This window comes from Triticum aestivum, chromosome 7A, assembly GCF_018294505.1.
Source record: "Triticum aestivum cultivar Chinese Spring chromosome 7A, IWGSC CS RefSeq v2.1, whole genome shotgun sequence".
NCBI classification, from domain to species: Eukaryota; Viridiplantae; Streptophyta; class Magnoliopsida; order Poales; family Poaceae; genus Triticum; species Triticum aestivum.
In genome coordinates this window covers 695,131,156-695,156,458 of record NC_057812.1, presented here as the reverse complement: position 1 = coordinate 695,156,458, position 25,303 = coordinate 695,131,156, and the positions used below count along the sequence as shown (strand labels likewise).

The 25,303-nt window shown below is 41.5% G+C and overlaps 1 protein-coding gene, 1 long non-coding RNA gene and 1 pseudogene across 5 annotated transcripts; 1 reads left to right on the top strand and 2 right to left on the bottom strand.

Moving 5' to 3' along the window:
* Positions 1 to 4,259: 4,259 nt before the first annotated feature.
* On the bottom strand, positions 4,260 to 5,546 carry LOC123153756 (GDSL esterase/lipase At1g28600-like; annotated as a pseudogene).
* Positions 5,547 to 9,289: 3,743 nt separating this feature from the next.
* LOC123149416 (uncharacterized) lies at positions 9,290 to 12,862 on the top strand. 4 transcript variants are annotated; one of them, XR_006474627.1, is made up of 6 exons: positions 9,290 to 9,589; positions 9,672 to 10,432; positions 10,536 to 10,666; positions 10,742 to 10,871; positions 11,011 to 11,651; positions 12,600 to 12,862. It is a non-coding gene; the product is annotated as an uncharacterized lncRNA (long non-coding RNA). The 4 variants fall into 4 exon arrangements; XR_006474626.1 differs by lacking the exon at positions 10,742 to 10,871; XR_006474625.1 differs by having other exon boundaries at positions 10,536 to 10,871; positions 11,011 to 11,352; positions 11,481 to 12,862.
* Positions 12,863 to 16,893: 4,031 nt separating this feature from the next.
* Positions 16,894 to 18,156, bottom strand: LOC123148245 (GDSL esterase/lipase At1g28600-like). The gene is made up of 3 exons (XM_044567632.1): positions 17,928 to 18,156; positions 17,646 to 17,858; positions 16,894 to 17,531 (listed from the first exon to the last, which is right to left on the bottom strand). Exons 1-3 carry the CDS (start codon positions 18,154 to 18,156, stop codon positions 16,894 to 16,896), a joined length of 1,080 nt encoding a protein of 359 aa, XP_044423567.1.
* Between the last annotated feature and the right edge of the window lie 7,147 nt (positions 18,157 to 25,303).

Below are 25,303 nucleotides of genomic sequence, written 5' to 3'. Positions count from 1 at the left end.
CAAAAATATATCCTACCAACCGGGGTAGTTACCCTCACATCCCATATACTATCACGTGGTAGTATATATACTACTTTATCATTCTGAGTATATTCATATACTTCATCTAAGATATTTCAAACCAAATTATATGAAAAAATGTATGTAAGTCCATAGTTTTTTGTATATTTTGAAAATACCTCCATATCGGTATGTACAAAACAATATACTAAAAAATATCACATGCTTCCTAAAGAGTAAGATATATACCACTAAAATATTCTTATATACAACATACTACACGTACATACTCTCAGTTTTGACGGATACCATATATAATATACAAAACTCACATGAGGGTAACTACCTCTAAGAGGTAATAGGAAACATTTGTTCTCTCTCTCTCTCTCTCTCTCTATCTCTCTCTCTCTCTCTCTCTCTCTCTCTCTCTCTCTCTCTCTCTCTCTCGTACAAAAAAAACTATACAATTTTTTTTGAAAATGTTGACCCAGCATTTAAAAAATGTTAAATGTGTATAGAGAAAATATTTATCATGTACACAAAAATGTATACAATAAATATACAATGTCAAATGTTTATAGAAAAATGTTGATCATGTATTTAAAAAAGATAATCCAAGAATTTTAAAAACAATGTTGAATAGGTTTTCAAAAAATGTTAGACTTGTATTTAGAAAATGTTAAACGTGTATATAAAAAATGTTCACCATGTATTAAAAAATGTTAAACTTCTATTCGAAATTTTTTTAATGTGTGCACAAAAAATGTTGAACATGTATTACAAAATGTTAAATCTTATTTCAAAAATGCTAATTAAGCATTCAAAAAAAAGTTAAACATGTATAGAAAAAGTGTGGAGAAAGAAAAAAACAAAGAAGAATAGAGAAAAAAGCAGTGAAAACTGAGAAAAACTGAAGTTCCCGGTGTCAAAACAAAAACAAGTAAATCGGTGAAGAAAACCGGCTATTTTAGGTCAAGTAGGTCGCGCCATATTTATTTAACACAAACTTGCCCATGGCGTACTAGCTAGCAGTTCTACGAAGGAACCACTTAGTGCGGGGCTTGAATCTTGTCCTCACTCCCTTTGCCCTCTCCCTTTTTTAAAAGGTTTGCTAATGGGACGACCCAGTATCTAGCGTGAAGAGCAATTAGCTTCAGAGAGAGGAGCTTCCATCTCGCGAAAGGCGATATATAGCTCCCGCGCAGTATCTTGGGACAGGATGAGCCTCCCAAGCCATTGTTACCCCCGGTTGGCCCAAAGGTCCACTAAATAGGGTTTTTTTGTTGAGAAAATGCCATGGACAAAACTCAAAAAATTAAAAAAATGCTACAAAAGTAGCAATGTTCCTAGTCACCACCCAAAAATCTTGTGTAAAAACAGTGTCAGCAAAACAAATGTCACCTCTAAATATAAAAAAAGTCATCCTTTTAAAATAATAAAAGTGTCATCCTCACAATAATTAAAATGCCCATACTATTGCAAAAATTAAAAAAAAAGTCATGCTCTTATGAAATAAAATTACCATCCCTTAATAATAAACATGCTAAAATTGGTATCATATTCTAATAGAATTCCATCCTAATAAAAATGCCATTCTCACATTAGTAAAAATGCCATCCTATTAGAAAATAAAAAGGGCATACTCTTATAATAAAATTGCCATCCTCTAATAACAAAATTGACATCCTCTTATAATAAACATGCAACCTCGTATAATAAAATGGCATCCTTCTATAATAAAAAAAAGTGACAACCTCTTATAATAAAACTGACATGTGGGAATGTAAAAAAAGTAGGACTTTTGGATGAACTAAAAACAAAAAAAGCTTATATAAAAATTTGTTTTAATACGAATGTTCATGAACCCCCTCTCCACCCCATTGGCGAAAAGCCCCGTGCTCTCGCAAGAGGTCATTAGTTCAAAACCTCCCCCATCGTTCGGGTTTGAAACACACATGGACTCTCTTTCCATGGATCTTGCTAATATACGGCCCTTTTTTTCAAACATGCACATGGACTTTCCGTGAGTCTTGCCAATATGATTTAACATTAGTCATCATGTCATTGCGTATATGACTATACGTACATATTTTAGATGTGTTAATTTTTAAATCTCGACCTTTATCCAATCTATGGTTTGAATTTTAGCATGTGTGTAAGAATATGGTGTCTTGGTTGTCTCCTATTTTAATAATATATAGTAAGAAAATATATAATTTTTATGTTTGCTTCTCTTTTTTTTGCAGACGTAGAGGTTTGTCCACTAAATCATACTAGTACTAGATAAGAACATGCCCTGTTTGTAGAGATGGTAGTAGCAGAATAGTTTGCTTTCCTTTTTTCAGTTTTAGATATTCGTCGGTACTGCAACTAAATCTTTGTTTTTTTTGTATTGTGTATTCTCCATTATAAGACATAAATCAATTTCAGAGGATAGCTCCATAAGGTATGCCTTACGAGTACCTTTTTTTTTAGAAAAGGAGGATGACCCCCGGCCTCTGCATCTGCCTTACTAGTACTTGTGTAGCGATGTTAATTTAAGCAATGTACTAGCATATTGTGTGATGTCACTATTTGCAAAACTAGAGTAGCCCTTCTCTAGCTGCTTATCGAGTCTGGTTTTGAATGGTCATGTTCACAATGTCCCTACTTTACTAATGTCACTTCGTTATTAGGGCTCCCTTAGCTACACCTTCCTTTTGCAAGGTATGTTGTGTGGTTATGTTTTCTGTGATTGTGTCGCTACATGAATATGTTTGGGAGAATGGAGGCAACGGTTGTATTATTATCTCAACGAGAAAGACAAAATGAAGTTGTTAGCCAGTGCACTTTTTCCAACCAGTGATGACACAATGTTTGATATATTTCACTGATGGTTTCTGTTGTCTCTTTCTGCAGCATGCTCTTCGTCCTCCTTTTCCTTTGCATGTTTTACATTTGTTATTTTCATATGTGTCTCTATGTTACTAAGATAACTAACATTACAACAGTTAAGTTAAGAAGTACATGTTCTTTGTCTGGCTGTGTACTTCATTGCCTGTGTTGCTTCACACATTCACTGCCTGCACTAACAGAACAGATTGGTAACAGCCAACGAAAATACCTCCAACTCCAGGGCAACTAAAGCCCAATCCAAGACAGGCAAAGATGAAACGAGCAGCCCACTAACAAAAAAAGGACTTATCAAACAAGTGAAAATGGTGCAACGAAGTGCGCGTTACCCTCTAGTACAAACATATTCATGTGACAGATGTTGGAAATATGAGCAATTTATCATATGGTTTAATTAACAGAAACAGAAGATAAAACATGACCCCAATAACAGAGACAAGACAAATCATACTATCTAAAAGAGAGTAGGCGAATAGCATCTGAAGTTGTGAACTTCAATAGAGCATATCTAGAACAGATGCTAGAACAAGAAACTCAGCATGATCTCAAACAAAAAAGATATGAACACACACTAAGCAGTGGTGGTTGCATTGGCGTTGGCGTTGGCGTTGTCGCCCATGTCGTCGAAGAGGTTGTCGGTGTCAGGGAAGAAGTCGTCGTTGGGGAAGTGATCGTTGGCGTCCATTCCACCCATTATGAAGAGTTCAGTAGGCATGCAGAGCGCTCCCCACAAATGCTCATCACCATTCTCCCGTACAGGACTCAAAGAGGTGAGGTTTCAGATGCCTACTATGCCAACTTGTGGTGCACACCGCAAAGCTGGGATGGGGAAGATTGTAGCAGTAGCTTAATGCTCAGGAACTCGGTGGTGTGATGCAAGTGTTGTCTGGTGTGTTTCTCTGGAGAGGAGTGGCCTCTCTTTTATAGGCACAGGAGGAGGCGAACTGGCAGTGACAGGAGATAAAACGAAGAGACAGGAGGCGAACCAAACATGCAGCATCCGAAGGGGCAGTGTCCGTATTCAATCTCCACTACAGCAAAAACTTTTCAGCGCATCACTAAAATTTAGACAACGACTCGTTTCCGCGGCATGCGGGCGTCATGCCGAGGCGAGGCAGGTGGCGGAGAACGAGCGTGCGCATATGTCTCTCCTCTTCTCATGCTCATACATGTGTGGGGAAACAATCTCCCTTATAAGGAGGCCCAACTCCTATTAAGCTAGCAGTATGGGAATGAGGTACGATTTATTAGGAATTCTGAGAATGGCTATTGAGCTGGCCCAAAACAGACCAAATTCCAGCAACAGATCCAACCATTTCATTCATGACCAATTGAGATGGTGATGCAAGATTTAAAATTCCAAGAAGCTAGCGTGTAACAGATCTTGGTTGCAACAACATTTCTTCAAGTCTCGAAAGGAAATTCTCCTGGCAAGCGTGGAGCAACGGAATGTCCGCATACGGGCCGTTGAGCACCCCATTGGCGATGACACTGTATGCCTTCTCGGTCATGTGAACCTGGTCCCAGTTGGCGAACCTGGACGGGTCACGGCAAACCTTCGCGTTCTGATCGCACCCATGGCCGGTGTATTAGGGGCCGTTGCCACCACAACACGCCACCAGGGGGTCGTCGATGCCATGCATCTTGGGGTTCCTGACAAACTCCATGGCGGCGCCATAGTAGTCGGTGTAGATGACCTTCACGCCAGGGTTGCGAGACCTAACCCGGCCAACCTCCTGCCTCAACAGTTGGTTGTGCTTCTGAGAGAACTTGTTATACCACTTGAGGCAGCCGAATTGGTCATAGTCAGTGGACTTGTTTGTCTTGTGCCCACTCAGGTAAACCGGGACGCACCCGATGGGGAAGTTTCCAGGAACAAGGATCGTCTTGGCACCAAGGTTGATCACCTCCTGGACCCCGGAGCCTATGCGGGCGATCACGTCGGGCATGAACTTATAGGGCGTGTCACGACTGCGCTGGCGATCGTAGAACCATAAGTTATAGTCGTTGCCACCGATCTCTCCAAAGACGATGAGGGACTCGCTGAGGAGACGTTTGGTGGCAGCTGATCACACACAAAAAAACGAATTAGCTAACTAATGCAGGAAGAAATGTGTGATATATTTCGTTGCATGAGTACTTACCTTTTCCAGGAGCTATCCGTGCGAGCACTGTCTTGAAAGAACCGAGCTCCCAGTCGAGGCACCAGTGGGACATACTAAAGTTATACCTTTTACTGTAGTAGTCCGGGCTCAGGGCAATAGAGCCTAACACGGCGAAGTTGGCACCGGTCGGGAACTTCCCCGTCTTCTCCTCAGGCCCGCTCGGCGGCAGCAGTGGCAGGCCCAACGCTTGCGCTGACACACAAACCAAATTCAGAAATCGAGCATGAGTGAAGTACACCTGCGTGCGTATGTGCACTTATCGTAGAAGTCCACAATGAGACGCCCGTCGGAGCAGCGGCATGTGGGATGGTGGAAGTAGGTCCCTCCATAAGGGGGGGCCCAGATCGAACCTGAGCGGAAGTTGCCCGTGTCGATGATGGAATCGCTGAATGCAAAGATGCGCTTGAAGCAGCCGCACGACCCGAGATGGGCGTTGAGCAACAGGACTGCAAAGACCAAGAGGAGGGCCATCGAAATGGTACTCCCCATTTTAGAAAAAAAAAAGCTAGACGCTAGCGTCTTAAGATTAGAAGTGTTGCAGATCTAGTTTTGGTTTTGTATTCCATATGAGGTCCTTTGCTTCCCTTTTATAGCGCATTTTATAGGGTTCAGCGTGTATCAAGACGTATTGATATTATTAATATATTTTTAGCAGGGTATGTGAAGACATCACAATGGTTTGTGCATGGTGAAGATATCATAATTAAAATACGAATCACTTACAAGTGCAGTCTTTCTGCAATTAAATTTGTGGGCATTGAGACAAAATATCTATCACTTCTATACAAATGCAGTATTTATAAAAGATAAGATTTCGCTTTTAAGGCATTAATTCATGCAATATATATGTGCAAGTGACCATGCATGATATATAGTCAGCTTTGAAAATGTGTTGTCCTTGTAAGTTTTTCTAACATCAGAATTAACTGAGGAAACATTTTAATATTTGCCACATTTTATGAGTATATTGAGAAAAACTTTAATATTTGCCACATTTAATGAGTATATTTAGGAAATATTTACTCTTAAATGTGGTTAACATTAAAATATAATCTCAATATTTCATCAGTTAATGCTGATGCTCTACACCGACTAAAAAATTACAACGACAAATACATTTTTACAAGATGACCATATATCATGCATGCACATTTATAGTGGATGAATTGATGACATAGAAGATCAAATCTTCTAGAAATACTACATTTGTATCAATGGAAAAATGTAACGTGCTATGACAAAATAGTGTGGCCCTTAAAATATGCTATTAATGTGCTATATCCCGCTATAGCGTGCTATTAGCGAGGAATTGTACACTGATTTATTTAGCGAGACAATTATGAGAAACGCTATAGTGTGCTATTAGCGACGCTATAGTTCGCTATTTTTTCACTGAGTTATATAGAACAGAAAGATAGGCCACACTTGATGATCAAGAAATTATTGCCCCCCTCTGATTAGATCAAATGGACTTCTAGAGGGATGTGATAGGACGTCGTTTTAGAAGGCCAACAATGTGGCGAACATGGAAAATTGCACTGAAGTAAAATTTACATACTTTTCACTATTTTTCAGAAATATGGGTAAGACCGTTCAGTTACATACTTGTCAGTGAAATCATCACTTCATGTTAGACTAACATGTTGGCCCAGAGTACAACTAGTTGCAAATTTGGACCCAAATTAAAATTACCGTCGAGTGTGTAAATAGAACATATGGATATAGTTGTAGGAACTTGTGTCTTCTAATTAGTATCATGATTTTTAACATGTAAATGTAAAAAATGATAGTGCAGAAACTTCCACAAATTCAATTCGGCCGTTTAACTCTATCTGAATTACATACCTTGGCATGTACATATTTCATGTGGAATCTTCAAGATCGACGATGTAGAGTATCCTTTGTAGTGTCTTCTCGCATCTATTCCTCTTCACTTCACGTGTTCCTTGATCCAATGGATAAAGAATCCACCGTCGGTATATATGTTGTGTGTGTAGACCTGAGTCCTCCCATGTAAGTATGTCAACACTCTCCTACGCTCCAAGCAATTATGTGATTGTCTCTCTCTGTGCCGTGAGTGGAACCGCGTATCCGGGAATGAGTTCCAAACGACCGAATGGTCGAACCTTTATAGGCCTCGGGGTGTCGCTTTAGGCATAGGTGTCTCTAGGAGAATACTCATGTTGCCACAAATGGACAGATTGCTTCAACAGCAACATTGTCTCGTGAATCAACCGGCACGAAATTACCACCATATATAGTTTCTTCACATAGGCACCATACTCAATTTGAATATTAATAGCGAGACAAAAGAGGGAAACTTAAACCAGATTTTAATCTAGTACTAGAAGCTATACGCTATTTCTAAAATAATTCTGTAATTTACATTAGTCATATTGAATATTTGAAAACACATTGTAGAAAATGTTTTGCATTGTGGTTTATACATGATGCACGAGATGGTTGAGTAATGGAGAGGAAGGATTTTAGGATACACCACATTGTAGAAAAATGTTTTGCATTGTGGTTTATACACGATGTACAAAAAGGCCCATCACAGATCCGAAATCTCAGGTGGGTCAAAGAAAAACCCGGCTAGAGATGGGCATCCGTGGAACCGCTGCATGAGTGATCAAAGGTTGAGATTAAGAGGTTGTTTGGTTTGTGACAGCTCTTGCCTACCAATCTTGGGCTCACCAAATATTTGGCGCGGGATTTTGCCTCCCATGACATCGAAAAAGTTGGCTTAGACTTATACTGGGGCTGCCGTAGAGGTGTGGGCGCACAAATTATTTGGTCTTCATCCAAATGAGCACGCAAGGCTGGGTCCATGATCAATTTTTTGGCAGGGTGTCTCACGGAAATGATCCAGAAAGCCCGAAAATATACCCCTTCATTGTAAAGCTAAAACCATCTATGTTTTGCTGACTTTGCACGTCGGTTAACAAGTTTCGTGAAGTGCAGGACCATTTCGATTCTCATGTTCGAGCGCAAGATACAAATTAGTTTGTTTGTATTTATCAATTGAGATGCACTTGTCAAATTTGAAGTAAAACCACAAGTAATATGAAACGGAGGGAGTATCTATCAATTCGTTGTTCACGTAAAGTGACCTTAAGTCATTGCCACTATGAATTGGCCACAAATGCATCGACATGTGAGATAATGACCTGACGCAATGTAAATTAAATCATGCCAATCTTATATTTACTAATTGGAGGCACCATTAAAGCCTTCTCATTAATCCATATCTATAAAATTAATTACACCGTTGGATTAAATAATTAACGCCAGAGATAAAAAGAAAACTTACTTAACACAATGGTCAAAAAAGGGTCCTGACACGTTCAACGTTGCTGTGAAAAAAAAGAAAACATCCATCGTTGCCTTAACAAAATATCCTCTCCGTAAAAAAAGATATCCTCCTTCCATAAAAACTCTAGCAATATAAAGGAAAAGATAACATCTTCTCCTGTGAAGAAAAAAAGCATCCATTGGTTCAAAAAAAGATATTCACGTTGGTAGGTGAAGATTTCTTTTTCCTCACTAAGATATGCTGAACGTAATATGTGATTTAAGTCAAAATTGATAAGTTAAAAAAGGCAAGTCCATAATGAGCGCTTTGGCATGTGTCTGTACACTAAAATTAGGGAGTCCATGTATGGTACGATTTGTCATTCGCCAAAAAAAAAAAAGATACGCTAAAGATCATACGTGATACAAGTCCAACACATGATAAGTTAAAACGCAGGTTCAAGAGTCCGTCTATACTACAACTCATACGTGCATACGTGATTTAAGTCCAAGGTGATAAGTTTATTTAAGAAAAAGATCGAACAAAGAGTACTACTCATACGTGTATAGAGAAATATGTCCATGCATAAAGGCATGTGTACAAAAAGAATACACATACGTGCATACGTGATTTAAGTCCAAGGTGATAAGTTTATCTATACTACTATTAAAAGAGCAAACATGTGTTTGTCAAAAGCCACACAACAAAATGTACACGGAATAAGCAGAACCATCCGATCAAATTGACTTAAACATATCCTACCGCCTATATTACATCATCTATACTACTATTAAAAGAGCAAACATGTGTTTGTCAAAAGCCACACAACAAAATGTACACGGAATAAGCAGAACCATCCGATCAAATTGACTTAAACATATCCTACCGCCTATATTACATCAATAGTCTGTCATCCAGAATCAATGTCTCAGATTAATTGTTCTGCCCAGCAGACGCGTCTGCCGATCGTGCGAGCGCTCCGCTTCCGCCGATCCCCGCGGGCCAGCGGTAACTCCTTGATTTTCGGGTTTTTTGAGGAATCCCTGATTTTCGGTTTGGTCCACGCGAAAGTGCCTCCCGATTGAGTCCCGGCCCTGGCTTTAGGCCCCAAGAAGAACGGCGAGAGAACAGATCCGCAGAAACAACGTTGCGCTGCCGCTCCTGCCGTGCGCTCCCCACCCCCGATCCGCCCCGAGCCGACCCTGCCTCCGATCGCCGCCGCCGAGCTCCTCTGCCGGTCAGCCATGCCCAGAGCCCTCCTCCCTTCTCTCTCCCTCTCCTCACTAATCTTTCTCCCTCTCTCCATTCCCTCACTGCAGGACACCATGGCTCCGTCGGACCTTCCCTCGCGAGTGACGGCCCTCTTCCCGACCAGATCGGCGACGGCGACGACCGGTGATGAACACATGCCTGCCCCATTCTTAATTCTCCCGGGCAGTCTGGGATGCAGATGCCGCCGCCATTCTTCCGCACAGCTGAGTACGCGGAAGTCGTTGTTGCCTGCAACTCAGCCCTGCGAAGTTGAGGAGGGTTCGTTGTCCGGGCATCGCATCCTCCTGCTTGTCCTCTACCACAGGGTCGTCGCCATCTTCCGTCACCACGACCACCTCTGCCATGTCCTCTACGGCTCTACCACGGGTCAGCAAGAGCATACCACCGCATGTCCTCTTCACATGATAAGTACAGACTTGGCTAAGCGATTTTATGTCAAACTGACATAAATATGATTAAGTCCTTGTTGTGTTTTTACTGGTAGGGAGAGCATGAGAAAGGTGTTGTGGATACATATATGAATGCCCGCCAGAAGAAGAGAAAGGTGTTTGGCTGCAAATCAGTTTTATGTCAAACTGCACATAAATATGATCAAGTACTTGTTGTCTTTTTGCTGGTAGGAAGAGCAGGAGAAAGGTGTTGTGGATACATATATGAATGCCTGCCAGAAGAAGAGAAAGGTGTTTGGCTGCAAGTTATTGTGTTCGTAGGCTGTCCATATCACCGGGACTAAGGGAAAATGTTCAACTGCCGCGTTCCTGTCTAATATCATGAGGGAGCAAGCATAAACTGTCGGCTGCTATTCCAGGTATTCCACCATATCACCAACCTCTGTGTATCATTTAATCCATTGGGTAGTAACTATTGGACGACATGATCATGGGAATTGTATGTTGCTGATATTTATGCAGTCCACACCTTTTAACAATCCGAGAGCGCATCACCGGTTTCAGCTGCATCTTTGAGGGATCTTTTTGATCTGGCCAAGGAAGATATTGATGAATCAATCGAATCAGAAAATAGATCCCTGTCACACTTTGAGGTATATTTTTCAAAGTTATTTTTAAGTTGCAGGGTTGGTTTTTGCTTTAATAAAATGATGATGATGTGTACTCAGATATTTTTTTGTATGTCCCCGAATGGGATCCTATACAATACAAATAAACGAAAAGCATAACAAGAGAAATAGCAAAGGTACTATCGATTTTCCTTCAATAGTTTGCATCTCACAGCATTGAACATTACAGGTTAGAAAAAGAGTGATCCTCCGTTATCTCATATTAATTCATTCAATTGTAACGACAAAATAAACGGTAAATTAGGGATTCACTGATGGTTTGCTCATGTACTCCATGTGAATATATATCTACCTTGTATTGTCTTTAGAAGCAGCGGAAACTGGGAAGAAAATTGTATGACACAAGAAGAGATACTTTTAGAAGCAGCAGAAACAGGTTCCCCTTGTATATCTCTTTCTACCTTTACCCAAACATATATTAAAAAAACAAGTTTTGAACGAATATTTATTAATTATCTTTGTATATTTATATTTCTAGAGATTATGAGCACAACAAATCTTTTCTTTCGAGAGCACTCAAAGCACGTGCCTTACTTTTATAGAAGAGAGCAAAACAATTTACAAGAGGTCTAGCGAGTGCGGAACACTCCAAGACTAACACCCACCACCACTCCTACAAGGAACCCAAAACTAATCTCTCACAAAGCGTTGTAAGCTACCTCCTCCCCGGGCCGCCATCTTCCAATCTCTAAGTTCATCAAGTATCTTCTTCGCGAGTTCCTGTGCAACCACCTGTTGCTCAGCTCTGTTAAACACCCTGGCATTCCTTTGCTTCCAGAGACATCATGCCGTGCAAATGACCAGGGTGTCGAACCCACGTTTGTCTTCCTTCGCAAAGCACAACAAATCTTGAAGCATGTGCTGTCAAGAGAGGAGGAAGTGAAGAAAAAGATTATTGTTTAGAAAACCATTTATGACGATCCTACGGTTTGGTTTTACTCGAGAGATGGTAACTGCTCTATACCTAATTTGTGGAGTAATCAACTACATTTTTTTGTACTCCCCATTTCATTATATGAATCTGTGTCCTACATATGCATATTATGAATTATCGGACTTCTAAATTAACAGAATTTCATCTTGAATTCATCAATGGGGCATCATTTTGGACTACACTTAACTAAGACCAAATATAAATGCCCTAGAGGCCTTAACACTAGGGTGACATAATCTTTTCAGCATCTAACAGTTATTACAAAAAAAAACTGAGAAAACTCCAGTTATGGTGAAGAATGGATGAGTCTCTCATGGAGATATTTGTATTTTGAGTTCTATCACCACTCGATATTTTTCTTGTTTCAGTATTGTCTGCAGCTTTGTTTCATGAAGATTGAATTCTGTAATTTTTTTATGTCACATTTGAATGTGTTGGCAAGTAAGCGGCTCTACATCGATCTTGCCAATTCCATTTCTAATAGGCATGAGCCCCTTGTGTTCTGGACAACTAAGGTTACATGCATAATTACCTAATCATGTACCAATTCTGAGTCAGACGCGTGCATTTGGATTGGATATTGAACCAAGCCCGCCATTTTATTACTCTGAAAGAACTATACAATGATATTTGGCTATTGCTTTCAGTATTAGAGAAGCATGGAAACTGAACTGCGGGGCTTTCTATATTTTTATGTGACATTCCTCTATGCCATCGTGCCATACTATTTATTTTGAGCAACCTCTCTATGCTATTTTCTTGGACAATTTTCACTGTAATCTCTAGCACCTCAATATACGGTAAACAACTGCAAGCTTGGGTATTTTTTTTCTCATCTTGTATTCATATTATTTGCTATGTTACTTTAGCAATCAAATAGAATCAGACACAAGCTCCAGTTAGTCCTGTGTAAAAACTAATGTGCTGGTGTGGACCATGAATTCCTTATTTTGTCTGTTTCAGACTTGGGATCGTAGGGAAAAGTGTGGACTATGGAGTCATACCAGAACTGGATTGACCATGGCACATCTTCTCAAACGAGTCATGGCGTCGTCAACAATATTCAAGATTTCATGTTCCCTTCATTTCCAAGCATCGCTCTTAAAGCAATATATGCAGGTTCATCATTCATGCGAGGGATATGAATGATGAAACAAAAGTAAAAGGTGTTTATGCTAACAGATCATCATAATTGGGGATGAGTGTCATGTTAGTTTTATAAATCCAGTAGCTATATATTCTATAATTGGGGATATGAATGATGAAACAAAAGTAAAAGGTGTTTATGCTAAAAGGTTCATCATTCACTATTCGCAGTTTCTATAGTAAAATGAAATAATACAATTTTCAAATTATATATTCTATGGTCGTATGTACTTTTTAAAAAGTTACTAGGTTCCGTGAGATTAGATGACGGTTCTGATGTGTCATTTTGACAATAGGCCCACTACAGACAGTTCTTATAGTCCAATTAGATAATGCAATTTTCAGATGATATGTGATATGGTGATATGCATTTATTTATTTGTTTCATGTGTTCCTTGTCACCGGCATTTGTGCATGAATTAGTTACATGTCTGCAAAGCTGACCAAATAAGAATGCGATGAATTACATGTCTGCAAAACAAAGCAAACACGAATGAGGTGATTTTCCTGACCACATTTTGTGCCGGACCTTAATATGAAAAAAAAAACTATCTATTCCAAAATCACCACTCCTACATTTTCTATTTTCACTTGTTTACTGACTTCATTCTTCATAAGAAGGCGTGCAAGATCTCTATGAATAAGCCACAACTAGCAGGTAACTATGTTTTTTTTGCCAGAGAACTATGTTTGGTTTTAGGCCGCCCTGCTCCATGTTAGTCCACGTGCTCCATCTTAGTCCACAATTCTTTTGTAGTTTCAGGTTGATAACAAATGTAATTCTTCACCATATTTGTTAGCATTACTATATCATGCTGGAATCCCTTCTCTCCATTCCCCAAAAGTACTTAACTTCCTTTTTGCATAATCCATGTACTACGTAATACAAGCAAAAATATGTTTATACATGAGATTTTTTTCTCACGGTTATACGTGCGTGCACGTGCATGCTTACTAGTTTAAGAAAAAGATCGAACAAAGAGTACTACTTATACGTGTACACAGAAATATGTCCATGCATAAAGGCATGTGTACAAAAACAATACAAGGTCCCATGCAAAAAAAAGCAATATGTACGTCCATTTTTTTAGCATAGCACAATAAAAGTCGTTCACATACACGAGCATATACTCATCCTCCTATGAACGCACACACGCACACCCAACCCCTATGAGCACCTCCTATAAACTAAGCCGGCATATCATCTTGAGATTAACGTAATCCCTACAGACACCTACGTTGTCGACCGGAATGTCTCCTCCCATTGAACGGACATCTCCCGAAGGTCCGAAAAAATCCAGAAAAATGCGAGCACCAATGTCAAGGCTAAGACATGAATTTTGGTGGGTCGGGCATCACACTGTCCCCTAACCATCCAATCACAGGATGGTTCGCCGTGTACGGCCATTAAAACATGGTTTCAAGAAAAAATAAGGGTGTTCTCCTGTAACAACAAACATGATTAATTCACCAATCAGATATTGCATTGTCTGGATCTTTTATGTGCATATAGAAACAAAGAATGTACACATAGAAAGTGGTAGAGGTTTGATCGGATAGGAGAGCACTACAGATTTTTTAAGAAACTTTTTTTCGTGGTTTAAGGAATTTAATTTGTGAATTCATATTTGACTGGAGATTCTTTCAATATTCTCAGTTTCCATGCCCAGTCACAATGGACGATGTTCTATAGGAGGTGCGTCGATGGTTCACCAATGGAGAGCAACTCAAACTCGGCCAATTCCGTTCCTTAATCCTATTTGTCCACAGATAAACTGCTTTGCCTAATGTGCATGCGGTTCGTGTATGCTTCTTTAGAGATGCAGATTGCTAATACGTATTTGCATATATACTATGTCTATGAATATCTATTTTTGTGATTATAACAAAGAAAAAGTTAGTAATTAAAACATCATATATATTACTATTGTAGAATAAACTGGATGTATCATGCGCCACAATGATTCATGTAAGCACATCATTGTCTATGTGAAATATTGATGGCGAATATAAAAAATCAATCCATGTGAGTCATAAAAGAAATTGTTGGTTGAGGCATGAACGTCTAATCTTAATAATATATGATATAATGAGAATATACAACAATCTATATTTCAATATGTATATTATTTGATATGATATCAGGTCTGTTGACAGAAAGCCGTGCATGCATGTGTCCATTATTGTGTATATAGAAACATACTCTATAATTCTATGGTGCTTCCATTACCAAACGGTAGATGTCTATATTTTTCGTAGGGTATAAGAAAGGAAGATATATGCTAAAATAGTCGAAGCAATGTACCTCTGCTTGATCCTATGTCCGACCAAGGTACACGTGCATGTGTTATTATAATAATCAACATCACAATATTCATATTATTGGATGTAAACATTCTAATCACAGAAATGTCAAAGCAATGTAGCTTCGTTACACCCTATGTCCAACCAAGGTACACATGCATGTGTTATAATAATAATCTACATCACATATTCATATTATTGTTTGACATTTTGATTTTTTTACAAAATAGTATCTCAAATAATAAATTTGCTAGCCCGTGCGATTGCACGGGTTGACGACTAGTAGAATACTAATGGAAATGCAACCACAAGATGAATAATAATTTTTTGGGACACAAGAGTATGTATCATGCATAGTCTTATCATATCAAGGGTAGGCTAACCTTATTATTACACTACTAGTAATACATCCGAGGAAGATGCAATTTGAGTTTCCCGCCAAGATCTGTTTTCTTTGATTATAGCACATCTGTAGTAGAGATAAGATGGTGCTTGGTGCAAACAAAATACATCTCCAATTACGAACCTGTATACTGCACGACATGCTCGTCAAGCTGTGGAACCCGATGCAAACCTACCGAAAGAATAGGCATGGCGTATCATGGTGGTGGTGGTGCGGCGTGCAAGAGGGGATGAGGGGTGAAGAAACAGAGGAAGGAGGAGGGCGAGCAAGGTAGGAAATAGAGGAAACGAAACGGTGCCCAGTCTCAGATGTCCCAGAAATCCATGGCGTCAATTCACCTCGAGATGTGCAATATATGATGTATTATCCGATGTATATCTGCTTCGCATCATTCCTGGAATAGAAAGTGGCCCACAGCACTCTCTCCGGCCAGGGTGTTCAAGCTCGTTGGTTCCTGTTTCGGCGTCAGCGACGGCGGCGATGCAGGTTTCCCGGTGATGCTGTCGTGGCTAGATCGGAGACCTATGTCTTGTTCCCTTCGCATCCTATTTGCATGCGTATCAGCATGCCTTAATATTTTCCTCACCAGTGAATACAGATGTGCTCCCCCAAAATACGTCTGTGTTCGTCGTCCACCGATGTCCAGAACGAGGAGTTCCTCCCCCAGTTTTCATGACTTTCTGTGGGGACGAGCTGGTGACCTCCATCGCATTGTTGCGATTCTAGTCCAGAGCCTTCTTCAACCTCCAGGATGTTTACGCCCAAAGAATCAATCCTCCGAGAGAATCCACCGCATCCAAGCGCTTGCCTTGCCAAGTCACTCAAACTCCAGAGGACATCGCGAACCAGCAAAGATTTCCCTGATAGAACTCCCGTCTGGCCACGGTCCCGATGAGACTAGATAATACCGAGCCATGGATCAGAATCCAACACGGGACGGCGCCGTCTAACCTTGACTCATGCCTACCTCTTCGCTACGAACTGGCCCCGCCGTATCGCACAGTTCGTGCATGTATTCCCCCGTACACGATTTCTCCAAGCACCAGACCTGACACCTTATGTCCCATTTCCCGGATCCCAAAACATCAATCAGCGAACATGATATCGAGTGCATCTCCCTCCCTGTGTGTTGCAGTTAAAGTAATAAACAAGATTTCATAACTTTTATCGATAGATCCATGGAAACGTGTAATGTAACGTCTCTTTCCTAAAGCAAGTTCCACTGGTGTTCTTCATAATGGATGTAACAAAATAGAGATACAACAAACCCGTGCAAATGCACTGGTTGATGACTAGTTCATGACTAATTGAGATGGTGATACAAGATTAAAAATTCCAAGAAGCTAGCACGTAACAGATCTTTGTTGCCGCAAGCATTTCTTCAAGTATCGAAAGGAAATTCTCCTAGCAAGCATGGAGCAATGGGATGTCCGCATACGGGCCGTTGAGCACCCCATTGGAGATGACACTATACGCCTTCTCCGTCATGTGAACCTGGTCCCAGTTGGCGAACCTGGACGGGTCACGGCAAACCTTCGCGTTCTGGTCGCACCCGCGACCGGTGCCGTATGGGCTGTTGCCACCACAACACGCCACCAGAGGGTCGTCGACACCATTCCTCTTGGGGTTCCTGACAAACTCCATGGCGGCGCCATAGTAGTCTGCGTAGATGATCTTCACGCTGGGGTTGCGAGACTTGAGCCGGCCGACCTCCTGCCTCAATAGCTGGTTGTGCTTCCGGGAGAACGCGTTGTACCACTTGAGGCAGCCGAACTGGTCGTAATCCGAAGACCTGTTGCTCTTGTGATCATTCAAGTAAACCGGAATGCACCCGATGGGGAAGTTCCCCGGAACAAGGATCGTCTTTGCGCCGAGGTTAATCACATCCTGGACGCCGGCACCTATGCGGGCTATCACGTCAGGCATGTACTGATGGGGCGTGTCCCTGCTGCGCCGAGGATCAAAGAACCAGGAGTTATAGTCGTTGCCGCCGATCTCGCCAAAGATGACAAGGGACTCGCTGAGGAGTCTCTTGGTGGCAGCTGATCACACAAACAAAAAGGAATTAGCTGACTAATGCAAGAAAAAATATGTAATAATATGGTAAAGACCATCCATGCATGTATGCACATATATTTTATTACATGAGTACTTACCTTTTCCAGGAGCTATCCGTGCGAGCACTGTCTTGAAGGAACCGAGCTGCGAGTCGAGGCAACCGTGGTCCGTACTTAAGTTATACCTTTTCCGGTAGTAGTCTGGGCTCAGCGCAAACGAGCCCCACACGGCGAAGTTGGCACCGGCAGGGAACTGCCCTGTCTTCTCCTCGGGCTCGCTCGGCGGCAGCAGGGGCAGGCCAAACGCTTGCGCTGATACACACACACACCAAATTTAGAAATCAAGCACGAGAGTACACCTGCGTGCGAACATGCACTCACCGTAGAAGTCGACGATTAGACGCCCGTCGGAGCAGCGGCCAGTGGGGTGGTGGAAGTAGGTCCCTCCATAAGGGGGCATCCACATCGAACCTGTCCGGAAGTTGCCGGTGCCAATGATGGAGTCACCAAAGGCAAAGATGCGCTTGAAGCAGCCGCACGACCCGACATCAGCATTGAGCAACAGGACTGCAAAGACCAAGAGGACGTCCATGGAATTGGTAATCCCCATTTTAGTACTCCCCGTTTTTACACTAGCTCTTGTATAGCAAGCTGCTTAAGAGTAGAAGTGTTCAAGATCGACTTTTTGTTTTGTATTCCAGATGAGTTCCTTTGAATCCCTTTTATAGCACATTATGTGGTGGAGAGTCTATCAAGATGTATCGATATTATTAATATATTTTTAGCGGCATGTACCTTACTAGTCGGCAATACTTCCTTGCAATTTAATGGTTTGTGCACTGTGAAGATATCACAATTAAAATGTCAATCCATTACAAATGCAGTCTTTTGGCAATTAACTTTGTGTTTATATTACTACTCACACAACACAATATCTCCCTGCAATTAAATTTGTCGGCATTGTGAAGATATAAGAAAATAATCCATATCTTCTATATAAATGCAGTATTTGTGAAAGATAGGATTGGTCTTTTATGCCATTAATTCATGCACCCATTTTCTATGTGCGCGAATGAAATATGTGGTCAGCATTCAAAACGTGTTTAAGGTTTTTATTACGTTGACATTAAGATTGATTGAAGAAATATTTTAATATGTGCCACATTTAGTGAGTATATTGATGAAAGATTGTAATACTCAAAGATTCTAATACTCGCCACATTTAGCGAGACACAATATACTGATTTCACGTGCGAAATATTAAATTATTTCCTCAGTATTTCATCGATTAATGCTCATGTCATACATCATCTAAAAGCTTATAAGGACATCGAGCGCTGTAATGCTCGTGCGTGAAATAGCATCCCCCAATACATTTTACATGCTGACCACATATCATGCATGCTCATATATAGAGTGCATGAATTAATGACATGGAAGATCAAATCTTATCTTCTAGAAAGACTGCATTAGAATATAATAGAACGATACACCATACTTGACGATCGAGAAATTGGTGTCCTCTGATGAGATTCAATGGTTTTCTAGAGGTATGTGGTAGGTCGTCATTTTAGAAGGCCAACAACGTGGTGAACATGCAAAAATGCACTGAAGTAACATTTATGTATTTCTCGTAATTTTTCAGAAATGTTACTAAGACCCTTTATTCGCATAATTTTCAGTGAAATCCTCACTTCATGTCATGCTAATAAGTTGGCCCAAACTAAAACTATTTGTAAATTTGTAACAAAAGTAAAATTACTGCAAAAATGTATAGAAATAACTTATTGATATAATGGTAGGAACCTATCTCTTGTAATCAGTATCATGATTTTTAACATGTAAATTTAAGAAAAACAATAATGTGTAAACTTCAGCAGATTCGATTCAACCCTTTAATCTCTCTGATTTACGTACCTTGACATCTCCATAATTCGTGTGGAATCTTCAAGATCGACCATATAGAGTATACTTAATAGTGTTTTCTCTCCCCTATACCTCTTCACTTCAATTGTTCCCCCAATGGGCGAAGAACTAACCGTCACTACATATGTTATGTGTGTGCACCTGAGTCCTCTCGTCCCAATGTGAACGTTCTCCTACACCGCAAAACAATTATGTGAGCGTCTATGTGACTGCAGCCGTGCATCCGGGAGTGAGCACCAAATGACTGAATTGTTGAACCTTTATAGGCCTCGGGGTGTCGCTTTGTGCATACGTGTCCCTCGGTGAATACAAACGTTAACATGAACAGATGCATTGCTTCAACAGCCACGTCGTCTCTTGAATCAATGGGCAAGAAATTATGACCATATATATTTTCTTTGGCACATACACCATAATTAATTTGAATATTAAGGGTGAGAAAAAAGACAGAAATTAACCCTAGATTGTAATCAAGTATTTCTAGAACATCTCAACTTTTAATTAACTTTAATTTACATTACCATATCCAATATTTGAAAATATGTTACAGTAAAATGTTTTGAATTGTAGTTTATACATGATGCTTGAGAGGATGTAGTAAAGGCAAAGCATTTTAGGACACACCACATTTTTCTTTGATCCAATCCACTAGTACAAAATGGCCCTTCACTTGTCAGAAATCTCAAGTGGGTCAACAAGAAACACCGCTAGAGATGGGCCTCTTTGGAAACTCTCCATGAGCAATCAACAGTTGGACGAAATCACTATTCTGACCCTATTAACAAACTTTGTCACAAAGTGAACTCAACATGAAAGTATTTCACGATCTGGCCCTTTTAGCAACGCCAGAGCCCGTGGCGTTTCTTCCCCAAATATAAACGCCGAGCTAGCTAGCGTTCCTGCCCAAAGGAGAAACGCCGAGCTAGCTAGCGTTCCTGCCCAAAGGAGAAACGCCGAGGTTTCTCGTGTTGCGGACCAGGTAAGCAACGCCAAGGGCTTTGGCGTTTCTGCACTGGCACCCAGTCCATTCGCTGCCCCGTCGCCAAAGTAAAAAACTGCTCCTAAACCCAGAGCCTAAACGCCAAGCCCTATGGCGTTTCTGGCCAGGGCAGCAACGCCCACTTGCTTGGCGTTTCTATGTGGATTGGAAATGCTAGCTACTCCAGCGTTTGAATGTGGATTTGAAACGCTAGCTAGCTCAGCGTTTCTATATAAAGAAGAAATGTCACGGGCTGTGGCGTTGCTAAAAGGGTCAGATCATGAAATACTTTCATGTCGAGTTCATTTTGTGGCAAAGATTACTGAAAAGGTCAGAATAGTGAGTTCGGCCTCAACAGTTAAGCTTAACAAGCTATTTGGTTTGTGAAAGTGTCGGCCTGCCATTTGTGGACTCGTCAAATAATTGGTGCCGGATTTTACCACCCACGACTTGCCAAAAAGATAGCTAGTAAATGTACCGGGGCTGCCAGAGTTGTGGGCGCACTGATTATTTGGTCTTCATTCAAATGAGCAGCCAAGGATGGGTCACGGCCAATTTTTTGGCAGGGCGTCTCCGGAAAATGATACAAACAAGCCCAAAAACATACCCCTTCATTGTAAAGGTAAAATCGTCTATTTTATGTAGGATCAGTCCTGAGATTTCGGGGGCCCGGGGCGAAACTAAAACTTAGGGCCCTTAATACAAACACCATAACAACAACCATCATTTTATATAGGCTGCGGTTCTTTGAAACATATGCCAAATGCACCTAAATTGGAAAAAAAACTATAAAAAAAACTAAAGGGGTACCAAAAAATTGAAACTTTTTTGTAACTAACATGGCCTAGCGTAATACTCATGTGAAAAGGTTCTGGCAGGAATGACTCTCATGGTATTCTCGGCAAAAAAAATTGCAAGCCCACATTCATTCATGAAAGTTTTCATGTGAGTATTATGAGAAGTCATCTTTGTTAAAAGAAAGTTTCATCTTTTTAACTCTTTATTACATTACTTTTAAAATAATAAATTCAATTCGGGTGCAATGGGACCTGAGATGCATTTGTTATTTCTGTTATATATGGGACTGTTACCAATTAACACTTGGATGCATCTAAAAGTAATATTTATATCACATAACATGTACATATTACCTTAATATTCCTAATGCAAAGCAACATATGATGCAAAGTTAACCTAAAATTAACTAGTGGAATGTGCCGTGCATCCAATGCATTAAGAGTGTTCTCAGGGTCACTTACATTCACATTTTCTCCCTGTATTCCATTAGCCGGCCCATCCATACCTACTGTCGCAAACTCTATATTCGTCCAAGCATCAGTGGTATTCTCCAAAATAATATCAATGACTCCTTTTCATGATTTTATCAACTCATCCACAAATCCTTTTTGATAGTTCTGAAATCCAAATAAATGCACAAGAGCGACAAACTAATTATAATGAAATATCTTAATATAAATTAACCTATATAGATAACGAATTAGTGATTAATGGTATTACCGTGTACGTACAGAGGTTCCAGCCGGCAAGACAAGAAGTGGTTAACTGCTGATCAGTTGATGCCCTGGTTCTGGTTGGATCCAAGAAGGAGGCCCCTAGAGTCCTAGGCGGAGCATTAGAGAAGCGATCAGATCACAGTATCACACAAAGAGCCGCGAAGCCGGAGCAATCTCTCGCGGTTGGCCGTCACTCTCCGACCTCTGCACCGTAGCCGCTGCCGGTTGCCGCTTTCGTCGCGTACAGGTAGATCATAGTCGCGTAGTTGTATCGATAGGCCACGAGCGAAGGAAAATCTTTGGAAACGAGCGAAAGAAGATGAGAGGACGACCGTAGATTGCTCCCAGGCTCCCGGAACGTGTGCCCTTCGACTATGCGATTCCCCATAGGCTGACAATCGTACGTCGCAGCAACCAAAAATTAGGCCATGGGCTACGTACCAGCCATGTGCATACTACTAGGCATGGGGACCCGGGGCGGCCACCCCTCCTGCCCCCCCTCAGGACCGGCCCTGATTTTATGCTGACTTTGCTTGCCGGTTAACCAATTCCTTGACATCCAGATCCATTTTCTCATGTTAGATCACAACATACACATTAGTCACATTTGTGTTCCTTCCTCCCTTTGTCTCTCCTCCAAGGAAAGGCGTCTAGGGTTTCCTGCCTCCCGGCGGCGGCGCCGCCGATCCCCCACGTCTCCAGTGACCTTAGGGCCATGGGTGCGCACTAGTAGAAAACAGGGCTTTGGTCCAGGCCGGGTCAGCCCATTAGTCTCGGTTCAGTCTAGAACCGGGACCAATGTGGACATTGGTCCCGGTTCGTGAGCCCAGGGGGCCGGCCGGGCCACGTGGGCCATTGGTCCCGGTTCATCTGGACCTTTTGGTCCCGGTTGATGGGATGAACCGGGACCAATGGGCCTCGCTCCTGGCCCATCACCATTGATCCCTTTAGTCCCAGCTCATGTCACCAACCGGGACCAATAAGGTGCCTATATATACCCCCTCGCGCAAGAGCAGAGCACGGTGCTCTGTTTTTTCTGGCCGAGGGGGAGAGGGCTTTGTGGTGCTCTAGCTCACCTCCTATGCACATGAGGTGTTCGATGGAATGTCCGAGCCACACTACTTAAGTTTTCTCCTCTCGAAGCTCGACCTCCAAGCTCCATTTTCCTCGAGATTTGTCTAGATTTAGCGGTCCGTCACGCCCCGTCCCCATCTTCACCGCCGTCGATCACCCGCGCCGATCTCATCACCGACACCACCGTGGTGAGCCTCTTATTCTTATCTTCTTTCTGAAAGGAAAAATATTCTTACTTGTATGTTTAGATAGATACTTGTATCATTTTCTTACATTTATTATTGCATCTTATATAGTGCGATGGTTTTGGTATCCGCCCCCGTCGGCCCTCGTCCTGTCTATGATTCGGATGTGGTATGTATATTATCTTTATAACTATTGGTTCATTTATTGTTTATGAAAATTATGCCGACCAACATGACATAGATTTTATTTATCTAGGATGTATGTGAATCGGAAATGCCAACCGACCCTATTGTCGAGAGGTTAAATTTAGTTGAAGAAGAAAACAATTTGTTGAAGGAAAAAATAAAAAAAATTGAGGAGGAGAAGATGATATTGGAGTTGCATGTTGCGGATGTCGTCGATGATCACAAGATCAAGATGGATGCAATGCGCTTGAAGATTAGAAAGATTAGAAAATATGCCATTCATACCGAGGCTTGGTATCATTATGCCGTTGGATCAATTGTTACCTTGGTTGCGATTATGATCGCATTTGTTTTCGCATTGAAATGTTTTACATAGTTTCAATGTATGGTTTAATTAATTAGATGCTCTGGAGAGCTATATGTTGTTAGATGAGAACTATGTATGCACTTTGGTTTTAATGTGATGATGAACTTCTATTAATTTGGACACTTAATTATATATAATGCACGCAGATGAACCGGCAATGGATGTACGGTGACAGACACACCCGCGAGTACATTAAGGGCGTGCATGAGTTTCTCGATGCGGCTGAGGCAAACAAGCAGAATGGTTTTATGTGTTGTCCATGCACTGAATGTGGGAATACGAGGTCTTACTCTAACCGGAAAATCCTTCACTCCCACCTGCTTTACAAGGGTTTCATGCCACACTATAATGTTTGGACGAGGCACGGAGAAATAGGGGTTATGATGGAAGACGGCGAAGAAGAAGACTACGATGACAACTATGTGCCCCCTGAATACGGTGATGCTGCAACGGGGGGAGCTGGTGAAGATCAAGAGGAACCAGACGATGTGCCCAATGATGCTGCAACGGGTGAAGCTGCTGAAGATCAAGAGGAACCAGACGATGTGCCCGATGATGATGATCTCCGCCGGGTCATTGTCGATGCAAGGACGCAATGCATTAGTCAAAAGGAGAAGCTGAAGTTCGATCGCATGTTAGAGGATCACAAAAAAGGGTTATACCCCAATTGCGAAGATGGCAACACAAAGCTCGGTACCGTACTGGAATTGCTGCAGTGGAAGGCAGAGAATGCTGTGGCTGACAAAGGATTTGAGAAGCTACTAAAATATTGAAGAAGAAGCTTCCAAAGGATAACGAATTGCCCGACAGTACATACGCAGCAAAGAAGGTCGTATGCCCTCTAGGATTGGAGGTGGAGAAGATACATGCATGCCCTAATGACTGCATCCTCTACCGCGGTGCATACAAGGATCTGAACGCATGCCCGGTATGCGGTGCATTGCGGTATAAGATCAGACGAGATGACCCTGGTGATGTTGACGGCGAGCCCCCCAGGAAGAGGGTTCCTGCGAAGGTGATGTGGTATGCTCCTATAATACCACGGTTGAAACGTCTGTTCAAAAACGAAGAGCATGCCAAGTTGATGCGATGGCACAGTGAGAACCGAAAGAAAGATGGGAAGTTGAGAGCACCCGCTGACGGGTCGCAGTGGAGAAAAATCGAGAGAAAGTACTGGGATGAGTTTGCAAAGGACCCAAGGAATGTATGGTTTGCTTTAAGCGCGGATGGCATTAATCCTTTCGGGGAGCAGAGCAGCAATCACAGCACCTGGCCCGTGACTCTATGTATGTATAACCTTCCTCCTTGGATGTGCATGAAGCGGAAGTTCATTATGATGCCAGTTCTCATCCAAGGCCCTAAGCAACCCGGCAACGAAATTGATGTGTACCTAAGGCCATTAGTTGAAGAACTTTTACAGCTGTGGAATGAAAACGGTGTACGTACGTGGGATGAGCACAGACAGGAGGAATTTAACCTTAAGGCGTTGCTGTTCGTGACCATCAACGATTGGCCCGCTCTCAGTA